The sequence below is a fragment of the Ornithorhynchus anatinus genome, chromosome 8, assembly GCF_004115215.2.
Source record: "Ornithorhynchus anatinus isolate Pmale09 chromosome 8, mOrnAna1.pri.v4, whole genome shotgun sequence".
NCBI classification, from domain to species: Eukaryota; Metazoa; Chordata; class Mammalia; order Monotremata; family Ornithorhynchidae; genus Ornithorhynchus; species Ornithorhynchus anatinus.
Window position 1 is genome coordinate 37,833,606 of NC_041735.1, and position 19,719 is coordinate 37,853,324.

A 19,719-nucleotide genomic window follows, 5' to 3' on the forward strand; every position below is an offset into this window, starting at 1 on the left:
GGATGGGATCGAGAGAAACACATGATATAGTGCTCTCCACATTAAGCACTTAATAAATCCCATTACTACTACCAAACTACTATTACAGTGGAGAGAGAAACAAGGGCATTGATCGGGATACCCTGGCCACAGGGGGACAGACTAAAGGGGGAAGCCCATCCTTGATCAAAGCAGCCGCAACTTTCTCAAATGCTTTTAATGTTGGGCGGGTGCGCTTAGCCCCCTTCACCCCCTCTGCTCCTGCAAAGAATGGGTCTCTTCCTGGAAATCATCAGCAAGGAAGAAAAGGACCACCCTGGTTTTCAACTGGTAATAATAATTGTGGTATTTAAGCGCTTCCTCTGTGCCAGGCACTGTACTAAGCACTAGGGTTGTTACAAAAGATAATCAGGTTGGACGCCGTCCCTGTCTCACAGAGGGCTCCCCATTTTACAGATGAGGTAACAGGCACAGAGAAGTTAGGACGCGGACCCCCTGATTCCCAGGCCTGTGTTCTTTCCTGTAGGCCACACTGCTCCTCGATAGCTAGGAGGCTAGTAAATGTGAGTGGTGGGAGAAATGTAGCTGGGGCTACATGCACTGCTGTTTCTTCAGCCCCCTCTGGGCTGGGAGATTGGTTCCAGGGAGACAGTCTGCAGATGGGAAAACCTCCTCGTTAGGCATGAATCGGTGAAACCAGGGAGAGCACTCCAGGTTGAGTCAGGAAAGGGGCAAGGAGGAAGGGAAGCTTCCCCATGGTGGAACTGGGGCTCCCCAGCCCACACCTGGCTGAAGGTGTGGAGGGGCCAGTGGGGAAGTCTCCAATGACCACAGAGATTTAAATGGGACAGAAAATGAAAATATAGGCACCTTCTAAAGGGTGATCTGATAAACCATAGATGTGAAAGTTTGAACTCGGAGAGAAGGTTCTAGATTTGCTAATGAGAGACTCAGCCAGGGAGGAATTAATGCAGGAGCTCAGGGAGCTGAAGCCCAGAGGTCCCGGGCTAAGGGGTGGAATGAGAACCCACCCATATGAGCTGCTCCCATTGCTGAAGCCCCACCCCAAGTTTCCCTCAAATGTGGCCAAATGGAGCTGGACTTTCTCCACGCAAACCCTCCCTCCCCCAACTTGCTGCTCTTTTTCTGCCTCCTACACTCTAACTGTGGGAGCTCCTCAAGTATCAGTTCTAGGTCCCCTTCTATTCTCCCTCTACACCCATTACCTTGAAGAACTCTTTCATTCCCATGACTTCAACTACCATTTCTATTCAAATGATTCCCAAAACTCTTCCCAGTCTTCTTTTTCATCCCACCCTTAGCCTCACAGGACTTTTGTTCATATGTGAAATTTATTTCTCCCCCTCTAAACGTAAGCTCATCATGGGTGGGGAATGTGATTATCAACACTGTTGTGTTGTATCAACACTGTCTCCCAAATGCTTAGTTCAGTGCTCTGCACACAGTAAGTGCTCAACAAATACCATTGATTGATTGGTCTGCTAGGTAGTCAGGCAAGGATTGCTCTAAGAGTTATAGTGGGGTATTTACACTATACTACCCCACCCATATAGTGGGGTAGGCAAGTGATGAAGAAATCTTGAAACTACAGAGCAGGGCAGGAGGAATTCCTGTAAGCCATGAGGTGGAAGACTAGAGAGGCCCTTTAGCTCTGCTGGTAATGCTGGAACTCAGCTGGAAGGTGGCAGGAATATGGAAACAATCCCAATCCATCCAGATAATCTGCAGAATGAATATAGGGGAGTGAACTGTTGGTGAATTTGAAAAGACTCTAATACTGCTATTACTGGGAAAACAACTCGGTACCTGCTGAGAGAGAAAATGGATGATTGCAACTATAATATTGACTAATTAAACAATGAACAATTTTGTGAAGTACAGTATTTTTCAGGGAATTAAATCAGTCGGTTGTATTTACTGAGTTTATTGTGTGCAGAGCACTGAACTCGTGCTTGGGAGAATACAGTGCAACAAAGTTTGTGGACACATTCCCTGCCCACAATGAGCTTACCATCTAGAGAGGAAGACAGACATTATTCATTCAATTCAACTGTATTTATTGAGCACTTACTTTATTCAAAGCATTGTACTAAGCACTTGGGAAAATACAATATAACAAAGACACATTCCCTTGGAAATGGAAATATTTATTTAATAGAAATTCCATAAGTGTACATGAGTGCCGTGGGGCTGAGGGAGGGGTGAATAAAAGGGTGCAAATCCAAGTGCCAGGATGATGCAGAAGGGAATGGGGGGGAGAGGAAATGATGGGTTAGTCTGAGCAGGGATTTTAGGTGGAGATGTGCTTTCAACAAACCTTTGAAGGTGGAGAGAGTGATAGTGAAGAGGGAGGGAATTCCAGACCAGAGGCGAGATTATCAATTCAATTCAAAGTGTATACCAAATTGGCTAAATTTCTTATTTCCAAACTTCCTTCATGAATAAGTTAGTTCTGAGTTTAAAATGGGACTACCAGGGTCCAAATTACATTAAGTAAATTGTGATGAATCTAATATATGGAATTAATAATGCACTTTAATAAGCATAATTAATTTTAAATGGGTCGCACTATGTAAATCAATGTAATAGTGAGTTTTATCATTAGTACATTTTAAAGGCAAGAGTATTATTCAACCTCAGAGAAACCATCAGCCTTCTCATTTGTGGTACTGGGTAGAAGAGGATAGCAAGCTTGCGGGAAAGACCAGGTGCTGAGATCTCCTTATCTTCCGAGCCTTGGACTCCTGGGCTCTGCTGGGAATCCCAGCCTTGTTGAGTCTGTTATTAGACCCTGCCCGGAAGATGCAGTCCCATGCATTCTTCCCCAGTTATGCCACTTGGACATAAGAAGCCCAGCACATATGTCCCATATTGGTGAACTGTGCTCATCTGCCAACATCCCATGTTGCTCATATCTTCTGTAGCGAAGGATTGAGGTATTGATTGATAGAAATTACAAATCCCTCTAGATGGTAACTCGTGGGAAGAGAATGTGTCTGTTCTACTGTTATATTCCCAAGTGCTTAGTACAGTGCTCAGCACACAGCAAGTGCTCAGTACAATTGATTGATCGATCATAGCAACAATTTTATCAAGCCATCAGGCCTAAAAGACCCTCCCTCCCTTTCCCTTCCTTCCTACTTTTTCCTCCTTCAGGCCCTTTCCTCCTTCCTTCCTTCTTTCCCCTGGTATGCATGTGCAGAGCATTCATAATTCACATGGATTTCTTAGTTTGGAAAAAAAAAATCCACCATGTTAGCACAAGGAGCAATTTCCAATCTACTTTCCTGTCATATCACTATGCACCTGCACCCTTAGCATTCACCTTCCAAGGCCATTCTCGAACATCCCTCCGGCCCTCTCTTTCTTTGGAATAGTCCTCTGATGGGAAACTTCCTTCCTTCAGTAACACAAGCTAACATCCTTGTGAAACTCAGCTTCACATACCCGGCAGTTGCGATGGTCACTGTCTCTTTTACTCTTTACTGTTCTGTTCATTAAAATGTCAAATGTCAATGACATTTCTCCCATACTGACGATTTTGGTTGTCTCTTAGTTCTCTCTATCTTCATTTTAAAGAAATTATGTATTTTGTAATGGTTTATCAAAGTCCATTCAGGCCTTTTCTGAGTTATGATATAGTGTATATAGTGCTTTCCTACACATGAACCTCAAAATAGGGCAGCTTTTGAAGGTCTGAATTCCTAAGGCAGTGGTAATTTGTATTGCCATTAATTTCAGCCAGATGGAATTAACGTGCAGCAGGTGTGCTAATGCATATCCCTCAAGCCTACCTTCATATTTTGGCCAGCCAGATTTGTAGCCTCAGTTTGCTTTCATGATCTGTTTTGGCTAGACTTGGGCAGATTTTTACTGATCTTTTTGAATGACCATTTCTTCCACTTCTTTAAGAGCTGTTCTGTCTGTCACCCAGATGACCGATTTGCATTTGACCAAGGCCCTATTTTTGCCTAGGTTATTATGTGAGACATTTCTGTAATGGTATATTTAGGGAAAGCATGTTAAAAGTCATTAAGAAGAAATTTAAAGAGCTTTAGAGTACCTTTCTCCAGCCCTTATATTTAAAAAAAAAAAATAAACTTGAACCTTTTTTTACCATTTACTTATTAAAGTTTTCTTTTTACAATTTTCCCAGTCCTCATGTAGTTTTATGCATATCTACTGGGCAGGAATTGTGCCTCCCTTAAGCCTTATAGAGGGCCCAATGCACTAATAGAGCTCTCAGTATATGCCAGTTGTCATGACCTGTATATATACAGTAGTGCGGGCAGAGAAGTAAACTGTAAATGTTTTCCACTCTTTCCCAGAAATAGAATTCTAAAGAATAATGAATTTGTCTAGGGTATGTGAAAACTGCCTATCAAAGGAACTCCATTAGCTTTGGGGCCACTGATGGAAACTCTCGTATAGAGAACCTGAATTCGAAACCATGTATCAAAAATCCACTTTGTGGAAAAAAAATGGTTTCATAATGTCTCACTTCAAATAAGAGAGCTCTCCTATTTCCATAAGGAGTTGCGGTAAGATCTTTGCTTTTATTATCAATGAAGCTAATAAGAGCCTTTCTGAGTATTCCCCAGCCTTTGACTCAGTAAACCCAACCACTACCTTCCGTAGGAGAGTCACTGGAGATTAACTTGAACTTCTAAACTGCTAGAAAGGCAACTCTTGAAAAGAATTTCAAGTAAAAATAAGTGCTAACTCCTCTGTAGGGAAAAGTAGAAATCTTGTGTTATTTTGTAGTTACAGCATAGATAATGCCTGCCATTTTCCCCATAATCTTCTGAAACATCCAGTTCTCCAGAGGTGATTGTAGGGCATACCGTATGGTCACTTTGCAGTTTTCTCTGGGTGGTTATTTTGATCTCTTTTGCATCTTTGGTATAGACCTTCAGAAACCAAGTCCCAGACTACTTTTAAATTCAGGGACATTCTGAAATTAATTGTTCACTTTTCAAGTTTGTACTTAAAGTTACAGGTCCACCTTTTTGCTGGTAACGGTCTTGTTTGAACAGTCGTCAGTTAGGGTTGGACATCTGGGATGTCCAGGGAGGGGAAAGTATGTAAGTATGTGGAGTGAATATTAGATAGGGATTCATCATCATAGTCAGCACCATCATTATCAGTGGTACTTATTAAGCACTTAGTATGTACTGTATTAAGCACCTGGGAGAATACAATTCAACCGAGTTGAAGTTATTAAGTAGTAAACTCTGGTTTTCCAGCACATTTTTGAATTTACTTTGGTAAGTTGAAAATCTCAGTCATCAGATTGCATTAACAAGAGAGCCTGTATTGTATTTGGAAAGAACATATGTCTGTCAACATTGAATGCCCTGGGTCAGTTTGGAAAAATGGACTTCATTTTGGCCATTTTCACTTTACACTCAGGGTGCACATGTGCATGTGTCTATGTGTATATGAAGTGTAAGCCTAACTGTTCATTTATATATGCACACATATATCTATATGTACACATACACACATATATAGTGTGGCATGAACAGGTAGGCAAGTAATGAATAGAGTCCTTTAAAAAAAAAAGTGATCTTCCTAAATTTATTCTCTCCCTATGGGTTAAAAAGGGCTAACCACCCAGTCACCGGAGATTTCAATCATTATGTTTCCTTGACTATTTTTCTTTCTTCTGAGAAACTGAGTTTCATAAAAACAATCATAAGAGGGTTTAGAAATGCCAAGGCACGGACCCCATATTTCAGACTCACGTCTCGTTCTTCAGGCTTTGAAGCTAGCTACTCTTGGAAGGGGCTGTTGAAGAAGAGTACTGAGCACCAAATATTGTACGATTGCCCCAGTTCAGGCTTTTCAACCATCTTCCAAATGTCTCCAATTATATTGTTAGCCCGTTGAATGTTCATCTCTCCTTTCTTTTTGCGACAGGCCATGGTGGAAGCTTTGGCTGAGCTCCCAGAGTGGTATGGAATAAAAGGAATGCAGGCACACTGGATAGGAGACTGTGTCGGTTGCCATCTTGACTTCACATTAAAGGTAAATCCCTTCCTGATTGTATTGACTTGGTTGATTAACTATTTAGAAAATGAACCTTTGAAAATCAGGTTTGTGAGAATCATTTCAAACCAACAGAAAAAAAGAATAATTGTTACAGGCCTCACCTTGGCCAACACCACCTACCCCCCGTCATCTGGGTTCCTGCACTACTTTTCTTTCTGACTGCATCTCTATGTCTGGGGCCAAACTGCTTTTCCAGATCAGTTCCTTCCTCCTCTCATGTGACAGGGTGCAGCAAGGAATATTAGGATCCTGAAATGGTAATTTGGGTGGTTTGACAAAGGTTTCCCCAGAGTGATGGACCAATGTCTCCATGGTGCTGACCCAGGAAACACAGGGCACTGCATAATAATAATGGTAGTATTTGGTAAGAGCTTACTGTGTGCCAAGCACTGTTCTAAGCGCTGGGGTAGATACAGGGTAATCAGGGTGTCCCACTTGGGGCTCACAGTCATAATCCCCATTTTATAGATGAGGTAACTGAGGCACAGAGAAGTGAAGTGACTTGCCCAAAGTAACACAGCTGACAAGTGGTGGATCCAGGATTAGAACCCATGACCTCTGTTTCCCAAGCCCGGGCTCTTTCCACTGAGCCACGCTGCTTCTCTGATATTATCCCATCTGCTTTCCTAGGGACCACTCTCAGAACAGAAACAGCATAGCCTAGTGGATAGAGCATGGGCCCCGGAGTCAGAAGGACTTGGGTTCTAATCCCAGCTCCTTCACTTGTCTACTCTGTGAGTTTGGGCAAGTCACTTCAATTATCTGTGCTTCAATTACCTCATCTGTAAAATGGGGATTAAGACTGTGATAAACCCCATGTGGGACATGGACTGTGTCCAACCTGATGATCTTGTATCTACTCCAGCACTTAGTATAGTGCCTGGCGCATAGTAAGCATTTAACAAATACCATAAAAAAGCATGTCAATGAAAAAAATTAGCCATTTACTTGGATTATAAGACTTTCAACTGCAGCTTTTATGAATTTAATTGTTCCCCTACCCAGCCCGAAAATGGGAGTTTGCAAGCTGAATCCTCTTTAAAATAGCATTTCTACAGCAAAATGAACTCAAAGCATAATGTGTTAATAGACTTCTTTGCTTCCTTTTGCCTCTGTAGGTCTTAGGGAAGAGTGGAACTGCTTTTTTGTCACTCTGGAAGAATTCAGCTCTGAGACACCAAAATAGGCCTCTTTCTTGTCCCCTAATATGATAATGAAAAGAATGATACTAAAGTATCTTTAATCTGCCTGTCAGTACTGGTGATTAACACCAAGGAATATTTGAGGAAAAAAAATATAAAATTTCATCCACTCCCTTTTTGTCTTCTCTTTTCTCTCCCTCTCTCCCCCTCCTCTTCATGTTTTCCTCCCCCAGAACCTCCTCCCATCCCATGCCAGTTGATGTTTTGTAATAACCACTAGTAAAACTTGATGGCAATGGGGGGAGAAAGTTGGCAAGGTTGCAGTTCCTCTTATTGTGAAAATCATCCCCAACATCTTTTGGCAATGTTTTCTGTCAGGTCAACGGCAAAACAACAGGAGAGAAGCTGACTGCATATGCTTTTACCCCGGAAGCCATTTACGGAGCTTCCCACATAGCCATCTTACCCAGTCATAGGCTCCTTCACGGAAATAGCATCCCAAAAGAAATCTTTCAGGAGGCGTTGGTTCCAGGCAAAGGTGAGTTTTCCAGCAGTGATATGGCGTTGGTTAAGCCTGCCATCAGTCCAGGGGAATCAGCCAAGATCACCGCTGTGGGCTTGCCCTCCATTGGGCCAGAGGAGACTTGAATTTTTCCCCCAGCCCCGCCAACTGGCGACCCCGTTCCTTCCATCTCCATCTCAGTCCTGCCCACGAAAGGATGGTCTCTGGGGTAGGGGGAGGACCTGGCTTGGGCTGGAAGTGAGGTGTTCAAGGCTTGATGGGGAGGGAGAGGGGTCAGGGGCTAAGGTCTTGGTAAAGTCTGAGACCAGATTGAGGAAGTGGCTGGGAAAAGTGTCCAAGGCTTGATAGAGAGTGTCAGAGATGGCGCCTGGAGACACTTCAGAGTGACATCAGCTCTGCACAGTGGAAGGGGCTTGTTAAGAAAATGGTCTGACCGGGGGAGGAACCGGGGACAGTTACACTGAGAGCTTTCTTCTCCTGGATCTTCATCTAGACTGTAAGCTCACTGTGGGCAGAGATGTGCCTATCAACTCTGTTATATTGTTGTATTGTCCTCTCCCAAGCGCTTAGTACAGTGCCGTGCACACAGTAGGTGCTCATTAAATATGATTGCAGTGGCAGGGGGACAGGGGAATGGTACCCGACTGGTTAGATGTCTCACCGACATCAGTCTGCTGGGACAGTGATACCGCTGTGATTCTTCCTGCCACCGTGCCAGCGTGGCAACCATCCATATTCACGGACATCCAAAGATTTTCATGGGCTTTACAGACACGACCAATTCCTGCCCATTTTAGCTAGCTGTCTGTGAATATACAGATGCTTGACAACCCCGATCGAGGCTCATTTATTCTTCCTCATGAGGGATTGTGCCATCATCATTCTACAGCTTTTAAGGTTTTTTTTTTGAAGTTCATTTCTTGAGGATGAGAAGTCTGTTGCTGATTTGTTAAATATTGGAGTGGTGGTTTTTACCCCTTTATTTTGATCTGTCATCTGATGAACAAAATCCTCTCTAGGGTTTAAATTTGCCTGATGCCCAAATTTAAATTTCATTTCTCAGTTAATTAAGAGGAGAATTAGAAACCCTTCAACTCTTTTGCGGATGGAAGACAGAGGTGAAAAGAACACATTTTTTTAACATTTATAAATATTATGAGATTCTTTTAGAGTCAAGACAACTACAAATTGACTGTTTATAGAGTAGAAAAATTGTCTTGCCCAGTCATAGATTTCCTTTCTGGTTAATTTAGGGAAACTCGCAAAGGGCTAATTTCAGTAAAGAGGTAATGGGATAATGATTAGAAAACACTTCTGAAGTTCCGAGTTGAAATTCAAACTGTTGTAGGTTGTTGTAATAATAATAGCTGTGGTATTTGTTAAGCACTTATTATGTGCCAGGCACTGTACTAAGCACTGGAGAAGATACGAGGTTGGACACAATCCATGTCCATGTTAATTAGGGGATTGAGACTGTGAGCCCCATGTGGGACAACCTGATTACCTTGTATCTACCCAGTGTTTAGAACAGTGCTTGGCACATAGTAAGCGCTTAACAAACCCCATCATTATTATTATTACATCTCATATGGAGCTTACAGTCTTATATCTCCATTTTATGGAGAAGATAACTGAAGCCCAGAGACTTGTCCAAGGTCAAACTGCAGAGAAGTGGAGGAGCTGGGATTAGAACCCAGGTCTTTCTGACTCCCAGGCCCATGCTCTATCCACTAAGCCACACTGCTTTTTTCCCAACCCCATAATAGTGGCCTGCACACACTACATGTTCAATAAATACCACTGAACATTTCTTTTTTGAGGTGGAGAAATAGGTAACCAATTCATTCAGTCATATTTGAGTGATTACGGTGTGCAGAGCACTGTACTGAGCGCCTGGGAAAATACAACACAACAATAAACAGTGACATTCCCTGCCCACAACAAACTTACAGTCTAGCCTAAATGCAAATTCGACATTAAACTTGTAATTTCAAAATTTCAAATTCAGGAGATGTCATTAAGTTTCTTTGGTCTCTTGGTTAAGTGTACTGGATTTGACCATGTGTTGATGTAGTGGATTACCCTTTGAATTTCTAGGAACCCAGTAATGTGTCCAAATTCTACAACGTGAATTATTTAGGATTGCTCTATGAATTACAACTCTTACCTTTCCTAATATTGGCAGAAGTTGTGAGACTGTTACATTTTTAATAGCTAACTGTTTTTATTATTATTAGAGGTAGATGAGCCTACTGTACATGATTTGCAAATCATTAAAGTAACTTTTCTCTTAAATGTGAAATAGACATTTAAAAGCAGTGAACAATGACAATCCTTGTCTAAAATAAAGCAAAACACCCAAAACAAAAATAATGCTATAATTTGAATTCTCAATCAGCACTGTTTTTGTTTGGATCCAAATTCATGTAAATCAGGAGATTCAGGCATGGATTTCTGCAAGAATTTTTTGTTTGTTTTTTATGGTATTTGTTAAGCGCTTACTATGTGCCAGGAGCTATTCTAAGCGCTGGGGAAGAACAGTGAAGTTAATTGTCAGTAAGCAAATCATGCTGCCGCAGCCCATAAGCATTTGTGGATGTGTGGGCGTATGCCCAGGTCATTGGTTGTGGAAAAATGCATTTGGACTTTGGAGTGTGACATCGTCATCCTTCTGCGAATTTTCCTTTGAGAAAGACTAAATTCAGATGGAATATCAGATTACTTGAGGTAGCCGATGTAGACTTTTACCTGGAGAACCGGATCACTGTGTACCTTACCCGTCAAAGAGGAAAATAGCAAGCCAAGCATGCCCAGAACTGTACCTCTGTGATTCCTAAATGAGATTTCCTGAGATCCGTGAAAGATTCTTATTCTCCCACCAAAAATTGAATCAATAACAATTTTGACTTAGAAAACAAGCTGTAATTGGATTCACTGAACGCACCACGGTTCTGAACTTCTGGATTTCAAAACAGCCTCCTGGAATTTTATTAATGTAACAGGAGAAGTTTATTGCAAGGAGCTGTGGGTTTTTGTTTTTAAATACAAACACTCGCAAGTGTCAATTTGACTAATGCAAATACCTCTTCAACCTTGCCTTTGTGACTCAGCTCTACTGTTTGTTTTTAGACAGTTGAGTAATATGAATGTGCTAATAGACAAATTTACACATCTATTTAGGATTTCACTCCATATTTTTATCCATTAATCAATGGTATTTATTGAGTGCTGACTGGGTGCAGAGCAGTGTACTATGTGAATGAGAGAATACAGTCGGTAGATAGGATCCCTGTTGACATTTGACTCTTCACCTTTTCATTCCAAGTTTGACCCGTCACTTTCTTTATGGGAGAACTAGTCCACTGGAATTCTTAAAATTAGCCATTGTCCTGTGAAATTCTAAGTTGTGGTGAGTGAAGGGAATTGTGGTGGAAGAGGGTAGAAGAGTTGCAGTGGATGGGAGCATTGAGGAAGCTTTGAGCTGTTACGGGAGGCAGGTGTAGAGTTGACCAAAGGTGGGGGGTTGGGGGTGACTAAAAGCCAGTTGTTGGTTAGGGATTGTCTCTATTTATTGCCGAATGTACTTTCCAAGCGCTTAGTACAGTGGTCTGAACACAGTAAGCGCTCAGTAAATACAATTGAATGAATGAATGAAGGGGCGCTGTGACAAAGGAACTGGAAAGAGACAATCTAAGGCTCAATTAGGGCAGCAGCAGGAAAGACCTGAGAAGGGAGAGTGGGTCATAGCCTTAGTTGTGGTGGAGAGAGCACAGGCCAAAGAGGCCAGTGAGGTTGGTAGGTGTCATCCTTGAGATGGAGTTGCGGTAGGTGCGGAGATGGAACAGTGGGAAGGTTAGCTGCCAAATTGTGTGCCAGCTTGCTAGCGGGTAGGCCTACCTGCAGCCCTTTGAGAGCGGAAGTTGGAGAGGCTAAGGAGGGGCAAATAGAGATAGTCATTAACATGCAAGTAGGTTACGGAGGAGCTCAGCTGTGGAAAAGCTGGCTTGTAATATCAAGGTCTAGTCCCGGCTTCCCTTCTCCTCGTTCAGCAGGAGAATCAGGAAGAGATAAAGTTTTGCTGTCTTACCCCTAGATAATAATAATAATAATGATGGTATTTGTTAAGCGCTTACTGTGTGCCAAGCACTGTTCTAAGCCCTGGGGTAGATACAACGTAATCAGGTTGTCCCACATGGGGTTCACAGTCTTAATCACCATTTTACAGATGAGGGAACTGAGGCATAGAGAAGTGAAGTGACTTGCCCGAGGTCACACAGCAGACAAGTGGCGGAGCCGGAATTGGAAGCCATGACCTCCGACTCCCGAGCTCTTGCTCTTAATTCCCAAGGCAGGTTTTTTCCCTGGATCAGTAGCCTTCTTCTACTTGGGAAAAGAGTGTTGGGGAAGGAAAAGTAGGAAAGATGTTGAATGGTTAGGAACTTCTGGCTCACTAAAAGGAATTTCTGATCTTTAACCTACCTCCCAGCATTCATATAGGCGATTTACTTTAATTCTGAAAGTGCCATGACGTTCTTCGCTGCTGTTGGTCCTCGGTGATCTCAACTATAACTGATTGTTCACTCTAGATTGGTTTTTCGATCCTCAGCCAGATGTGAGCCAATCTAATCTTCCCCCATTACTGAGTGGAGTATTATTAAAGGGGCAATCCAAAATCAAATCCATTGACTCCACTGAGCAAATTTCATATGCCCAAATGAGTACAAAACATCATGAAGTTTTAATTGCTTATTTTTTACATGCCATTGTCAGGCTATTTCAGAGGGGTTAATAAGAGAACGATTGAATGTATAGGCCCAAATCTTATGGGGTAGCCATCTCCAGAGTTTTTCTAAAACATGCAGTTGTACCAAGAACCCAAAAACTTTTCTCTGAAAATGCCTGTTCTTAATCCCAGTTTCAGGGCAGTCCCCTTTTAGATGTAGGTATTTTTTTCTCTATCTCCATCTAAGGGTTTAGCATGTTGAGATTGTTTCTTTTAGAGAGTCTCTAGGGAGGTTTCAGAATCCCAATAACCTGAATTTTCTCTGAATCTCTAGCTTGGCCGGCTCTTAATGTTTGCAGTATTTAATTACAGTGTTTAATGTAGGGTCCAGGAGATGCTTTCTTTTACAGTAGATCCTCAGGAAATCAGCAATTCTGGAGTGAACAACTGGTTTTATTGCACATCCTTTTTAATCTCAGCATTCATTTCAAATGTGCTCATGGCTAAGGTCAAAAGATTTTTTTCTCAAATAATTAGAATAAGGGACGTACACTCTTGGATTCACTTATCACTTGTCTTTGAGTTTTGTGATATTGTTAGCGGCCCAGTTTAATAGCCTCTGCAATTATTTGAATTCATTTACAGATTGTCTCACACCTGTGACTGCCATGAACATGTTAACGAGTCAAGAGATCCCGGTTGTCATTGTGGCAAAATCCAACTTTGAAGGCTCTCTGGATGCCAAAATAGGTAAATAAGCAGCTAAAGGCAAGTCTGAATGATGTATTTCTTCCATCTTGGGTTGAAACCTAGGTCTGCCGTTCTCATCCAGTGACCTGCCCTTACTAATGAAATTTCACTACTGGTGAGAAAAAGAGCATTCACTTTTCTATGTTTTACAATTTTTATATTTGCCCCTTTGAGGTGTAGACCATTTTTTAAAGGTTCAGCACTCTTTGGGTTCTTCAAGCATAGCTGCATTAGAATAGGACTTTCTCTGCTGCATAATTGGGGGGTGGGCTGCTGTTGGTGGTCCTTGAGAGTGTGTCTCCTCCCTACACCCACAGTAGGGTCATATGTGACATCCCATTAATAGTTGAGACCAGTGTTTTTTTGGTGGGGAGGTGGGGGTTTGGCGGGGAGGTGGGGGTGAGAAGCAGCGTGGCTCAGTGGAACGAGCCCGGGCTTGAGAGTCAGAGGTCATGTGTTCGAATCCTGGCTCTGCCACTTGTCAGCTGTGTGACTGTGGGCAAGTCACTTCACTTCTCTGTGTCTCAGTTGCCTCATCTGTAAAATGGGGATTAACTGTGAGCCTCATGTAGGACAACCTGATTTCCCTGTATCTACCCCAGCGCTTAGAACAGTGCTCTGCACATAGTAAGCACTTAACAAATACCAACATTGTTATTATTATATATTAGCCTCTTACTTATCTAAGCACTGGTGAAGTTACAGGTTAATCATATCGGAGACAGTCCCTGTCCCACATGGGACTCGGACTCTAAATAGCAGGGAGAACAGGGATTGAATCCCCATTTTGCAGCTGAGGAAACTGAGGCCCGGAGAAGTTAGATGACTTGTCCAAGGTCACACACCAGGCAAGTGGCAGAACTGGGATTAGAACCCAGGCCCTCCGGCTCCCGGGCCTGGGCTTTATCCAATAGGCCTTGCCGCTTTGTTCCATGGGTCCACCATCGGCAGTAGCAATAGGGTCCTTGGAACAGCAGAGTAATGTTTCTTCTCCTTGACAGCCATGTTTGCAGCTTGGAGCGTTTCAGCAACCCTACCTTTCCGTGTGCACCTCTGACTTGCTCTAGGCAGTGCCCCCTGTTTAGAGCCGTGTCCCAGAGGAAGGCAGCTGGAGTGTCCCAACTTCAGCCCTCCCCACCCTCACAGGTCATTTCCCTTCCAACCCAGTCTCTGCATTTTTAACTGTCACTTTGGGAGGGAACAGAGAGCAGCAGTTCTCATTTACATACCTATAATAAACCTTTTGCCTTTCCCTTCAGCTGCCAAGGGTGCACCGCTGTTCTCATGGGAGTTTAGCTGGGAGAATCAGGGCAATTAAGAGGAATAATAATTAATGCTGAGAAGCAGAGAGCCTCAGTGACTGCTTAGGGTTTTGTAGCTGATGCCGTTCATGTGGATTTGACGTGAGAGAGCGATGGTGAAGTACCTTAAGGATTGGAAACAAATAGTTATGCAACTTGGAATATATGTCGTGGGCAACTTCCCTGAGAAATTTAACATGCTTTCAGTTAAGACAGGGTCAGACTTCAGATTATTCCAAACGAAATTTAGGGATCGTGAGGATTAGAAAAAGTCGTTTGGAATAATGAGATTCATCCCATTCTGGGGCTCCTGCTAACTTCAAAGTCAGGAAGAATCCAGCCAGAACATAAAGCGTTAAATACCTAACAGAAATGACTCTCTTGTGATACATCTTTTCTAGACCACTTAAGAAGTATGATACCTTAGCAAATGCACCTGTTTCTTCAATATCCGCCACACAGCTTTCCAAACCGAAGTAATTTGAGCAATAACTAAAATATTGGTATTCATGCTCCTGCATTAAATCAGAAACTGTGGCTCGATCTTCATACTGTTGAGAAGGAAGTTGCGATAATAATGTCTTTCCTTAGCCTCTTCTCTCTAGTGTAAAGGAAACCGAGGGGAAGGAATAAGGTTGTATTAGGGAATGAAGCACTGAGATGAGTTGTTGACCAAAGAAACAGACTCTAGGTTTATGATTAATGAAAAACCACTGGTCAATAGCCCATCTAGCCCAATATTCCTTTTCTGACAAGTCCACCAAAGTGGAGGTGGCCAAAAAATGCAGCCATCTAGAACATGTGTGTATAAAGAAAGTTTCCACTGAAGACAAACCTTCCCACAAGAAATTTATAATCTAGGGGAGGAGGCAAACACAAACTAACAATCAGTTAAGCTCCACCCACTTTTTCCCCCCCCCCACAAATTTAGATCATTTGTTACTTAGATCCTGTCACAACAGAGAAAATGTTTAGTAACAAACCACCAGTACAGAAAGTTAGGGTGATGCACAGCTCTAAGGAATGGGAGAACTGAGTTCTAATCCTTACTCTGCTAAAAGAGGAATTCCTGCTGGAGCTATGCCATTGGTGGTGAAAGTTTTTCAACCCGCTTGGGGCATTCCTCGAGGTGGACAGGCCCAGCAAGAATCCTGAAAAGTACCTGACAGTGTGCGTGGCAAAGACCAGTGGTTACCAAGGCAACTGGCTGCACTGTGGCCAGCATCGGCTCTGGGCTGCATTTACCTGGCCTGTAAATAGGTCCTGCATGTACAAAATAAATCTGCATTCACTGAGCCCGTGCTCAATCACTAAACTCCTCAACCTGGTGGGAATTTGATGGACAGGGATGAGAGAGGATGTGTGGCACCATATCAACAACTGGCATTTTTGTATGGCATTTGTTAAGTATTTATTATGTGCCAGGCACTGTACTAAGTGCTGGGGTAGACAGACGCTAATCAGGTTGGACACAGTCTGTGTCCTACGTGGGGCTCAGTCTTAATTCCCATTTTACAATTGAGGTAACTGAGGCACAGAGAAGTGAAGTGACTTGTTCAAGGTCACACAGCAGACAAGTGGCAGAGGTGGGATTAGAACCCAGATCCTCTGACTCCCGGGCCTGTGCTCTCTCTACTAGGCCATTCTGCTTCCCTTTATAATCAATTCCTTGCACAGGTTCTTGGTTCTGAAGCCGCAAGACTCAGGCTCTTCCGTGTTTCTCTATGGGAGACTCTATTGTGACCCTCACAATCATGGGTCTAAAATGTATTTTCTGGCCTTCATTTTCAAAGATGACACTTCTGACAAGAAGATCCAGTTCATGCATGTGTGTGTGGTAGAAGAGTCTTTCGTTGCATTTTTGTCATGTGAAGATAGAACCTTGCTGGGCTAACTGGTCTGTTTCACACAGGATCTGATAATGCTTTTGAATTTGTTTCTTAGAATGTTTCATTCATTCAATCATATTTATTGAGCACTTAATGTGTGCAGAGCACTGTATTAAGCGCTTGGGAGAATACAATATAACAGTAGACAACGATATAACGAGCTTACAATCTAGAGGGGCCTACAGACATTAATATAAATAAATAAATTACAGATATGTACGTAAGTGCTGTGGGGCTGGAAAGGGGATGAATAAAAGGAGCAAGTCAGGGCGATGCAGAAGGGAGTGGGGGAAGAGGAAAGGAGGCCTTAGGGAAGGACTGTTGGAGGAGCTGTGCTTTCGATAAGGCTTTGAAGCTTGGGAGAGTAATTGGCTGTCGGATTTGAGGAGGGAAGGCGTTCCAGGCCAGAGGCAGGGCGTGGGCGAGGGGTTGGTGACGAGAATGATGAGATCGAGGTCCAGTAAGAAGGTTAGCATTAGATGTGCAGGCTGATTTGTAGTAATAATAATAATGATGGCATTTGTTAAGCACTTATTCTGTGCCAAGCACTGTTCTCAGCACTCAGGGGGTACCAGGTAATCAGGTTGTCCCATGTGGGGCTCACAGTCTTCATCCCCATTTTACAAATGAGGTAACTGAGGCCTTGAGAAATGAAGTGACTTTCCCAAGGTCACACAGCTAAGTGGCGGATCCGGGATTAGAACCCATGACCTCTGACCCCCAAACCCGGGCTCTTGCCACTGAGCTACGCTGCTTCTCTACAAGAGTAGCGAGGTGAGGTCAGAGGGCGTAAGGTGATCGAGTGCTTCGAAGCCATTGTGAGGAGTTTCTCTTGGATGGGGAGCTGGATAGACAACTATTGGAGTTTCTTGAGGAGTGAGGAAACATGTTCCGAACGTTTTTGTAGAAAAATGATCCAGGCAGCAGGATGAAATATGGACTGGAGTGGGGAGAGACAGGAGGCTGGGAAGGTCAGCAAGGACACTGACTCTGTAATCAAGGCGGGATAGGATAAGTGATTGTATTAATGCAGTAGCCGTTTGGATGGAGAGGAAAGGGTGGTTTTGCAATCTCTCATCTGATTGCTGCCCCGAGGCCAGTCTGTCTGCTGCCGTAGCCTCTCAGCAGCCCATTCCTATTTAATTTAGTTTGAGACTGTGTTTCCCTATTTATTTGGTCCTCCTGGCTTGTGTGGGCTCACTTTCAGTTCACCATTTATCAGCTGCTTAGGAATCCTGCTATCATCCATTTTCCTCACGTGTCGACAGCAGTGCTCTGTCGCTATGAGTCTTGCTTTAGTGCTGGTGAACTGGCAGCATTCCCAGACCTCGATTTTGGTAGTAATAATAATAATGGTATTTGTCAAGTGCTTACTGTGTACCAAGCACTGTACTCAGCTCTAGGCTAGATACAAGATAATCAGGTTGGGCACACAGTCCTTGTCCCACGTAGGGCCCGCAGTCTAAGTAGGAGGGAGATGATAATAAGCGTGGCTCAGTGGAAAGAGCCTGAGCTTCGGAGTCAGAGGTCGTGAGTTCGACTCCCGGCTCTGCCACTTGTCAGCTGTGTGACTGTGGACAAGTCACTTAACTTCTCTGTGCCTCAGTTACCTCATCTGTAAAATGGGGATTACTGCAGGCAAAGAACCCAGTCCTGGGCTCTTTTCCTTAGGCTCCGCTGCTTTGAAGATTTGGAGATTAATGTGGATCATACGGGGCAGCAGTGAAACTTCTGAAGAAGCTGCTGTTTTCTTAGCAGCTCTAGGTTTACAATCACAGAAGACCAAACAGCAGGACACCTTACAGACCTTCAACTTCGTTAGGATGATGCTGTCCTTTTGTCACCCTATTCTTTTTTCTAGTTTGCTGGAAGTCCCACTGTGTTAACTGTAATTGTTTCCTACCTCTGTGTATAACCATATCCCATTGCATGTCCAGGGCAGGTAGCCAAATTAGGTGACCCCATTCAAGTGTGGGTTGCCGATCGTACCTTTGGTGGATATGTGTAGGATTTCCTGAGGGTAGACTGGTACATAACTTTTGTCTATCACCGGTAGTGTAAGCCCACTGCCCTTTGCTGGATCTGCAAAGCGATTCACAATCATTTGCATGTTTTCTCTTTTAAATGCCTCAAGAGTTCAGGCATCTGCATATGGTAGTTCCTGAACCACCGTTTCAAAGACTTTTCATGATGCTTGAAGCCTGTCAAGCTGGAAAAATTCTGTCTTACATTGAACCAGACATAGAAAACCATGACAATTTCTACTAATGGGAAAAGAGAAATGGGTAAAGAATCAAAATCTTGGAATAGCCAAGGGTATTTTTTTTTCCATTGTCTTGGAAATGTACAACTTGGGAAATTTGGATGGTTCAGAAAAGTTAAGTGACCTAGAAGAAAGCAGAAGCTTTCTGTTTGGTAATGTTTTCACCATTTCAAATTTTGTCCTGTTTCACCTACCCCAAGCATCAAGTCCCTTCCCATGAATGTCCTTTTGTTCTGTAGTGTTAGAAATTTTGCTGTTAGAGATTTTTGCCTGATATTCAGCCCAAGTTTTTTCCATATGAAATTCACATCTTGTTTCTCCTAAAAGAACCTTCTTGTAAAATGATAAAATTTCATTGTACCTTCCTGGTGTTTACATGTTCTTAATATTTTAAACATTTATTGAGGTAGCCATTCTTCAGTTGGACTCTGCATAGTTTCCTCTAATAAATAAGTTCTTCCAATAAATAGTATTGTAGATCTTCTCAAACTAAACATGTCCAAAGCAGAATTCCTCATATTCCCATCCAGATCTTACCCTCCCTGTATCTTTTCCAACCTTGTAGGCAACACCACTATCCTTCTTACCTCAGAACCCCATAATAATAATAATAATAATGTTGGTATTTGTTAAGCGCTTACTATGTGCAGAGCACTGTTCTAAGCACTGGAGTAGATACAGGGTAATCAGGTTGTCCCACATGAGGCTCCCAGTTAATCCCCATTTTACAGATGAGGTAACTGAGGCACAGAGAAGTTAAGTGATTTGCCCATGATGCTGGCCTTGACTCATTTCTCTCATTCAACCCAGTAATGAAAATAATAATAATAATTGCTAAGCACTTACTATGAGCCAAGCACTGTTCTAAGCCTTGGGAAAGATACAAAATAATAAGATCAGACTAGGTCTCTGTCCCACACAGCGTTCTCAATCTAAATAGGAGGGGGAACTGGGATTGAATCCCCATTTTACAGGTCAGGTAACTGAGACACAGAGAAGTTAAGTGACTTGCCCAAGGTCACATAACAGGCAAGTGGTGGAGCCGGAATTCAAACTCAGGTCCCCTGACTCCCA

The 19,719-nt window shown here is 42.9% G+C and overlaps 1 protein-coding gene across 2 annotated transcripts in view; it reads left to right on the forward strand.

Annotated features, from left to right (window-relative positions):
• LARS2 (leucyl-tRNA synthetase 2, mitochondrial) overlaps positions 1-19,719 on the forward strand; it is a 129,898-nt gene that overhangs the window by 60,303 nt on the left and 49,876 nt on the right. For both annotated transcript variants that reach the window (XM_029070826.1, XM_029070828.2), the window contains exons 8-10: positions 5,923-6,030; positions 7,575-7,734; positions 13,088-13,192. In XM_029070826.1, coding sequence (XP_028926659.1) covers positions 5,923-6,030; positions 7,575-7,734; positions 13,088-13,192 — 373 coding nt within the window. The remainder of the gene's footprint in view (positions 1-5,922; positions 6,031-7,574; positions 7,735-13,087; positions 13,193-19,719) is intronic.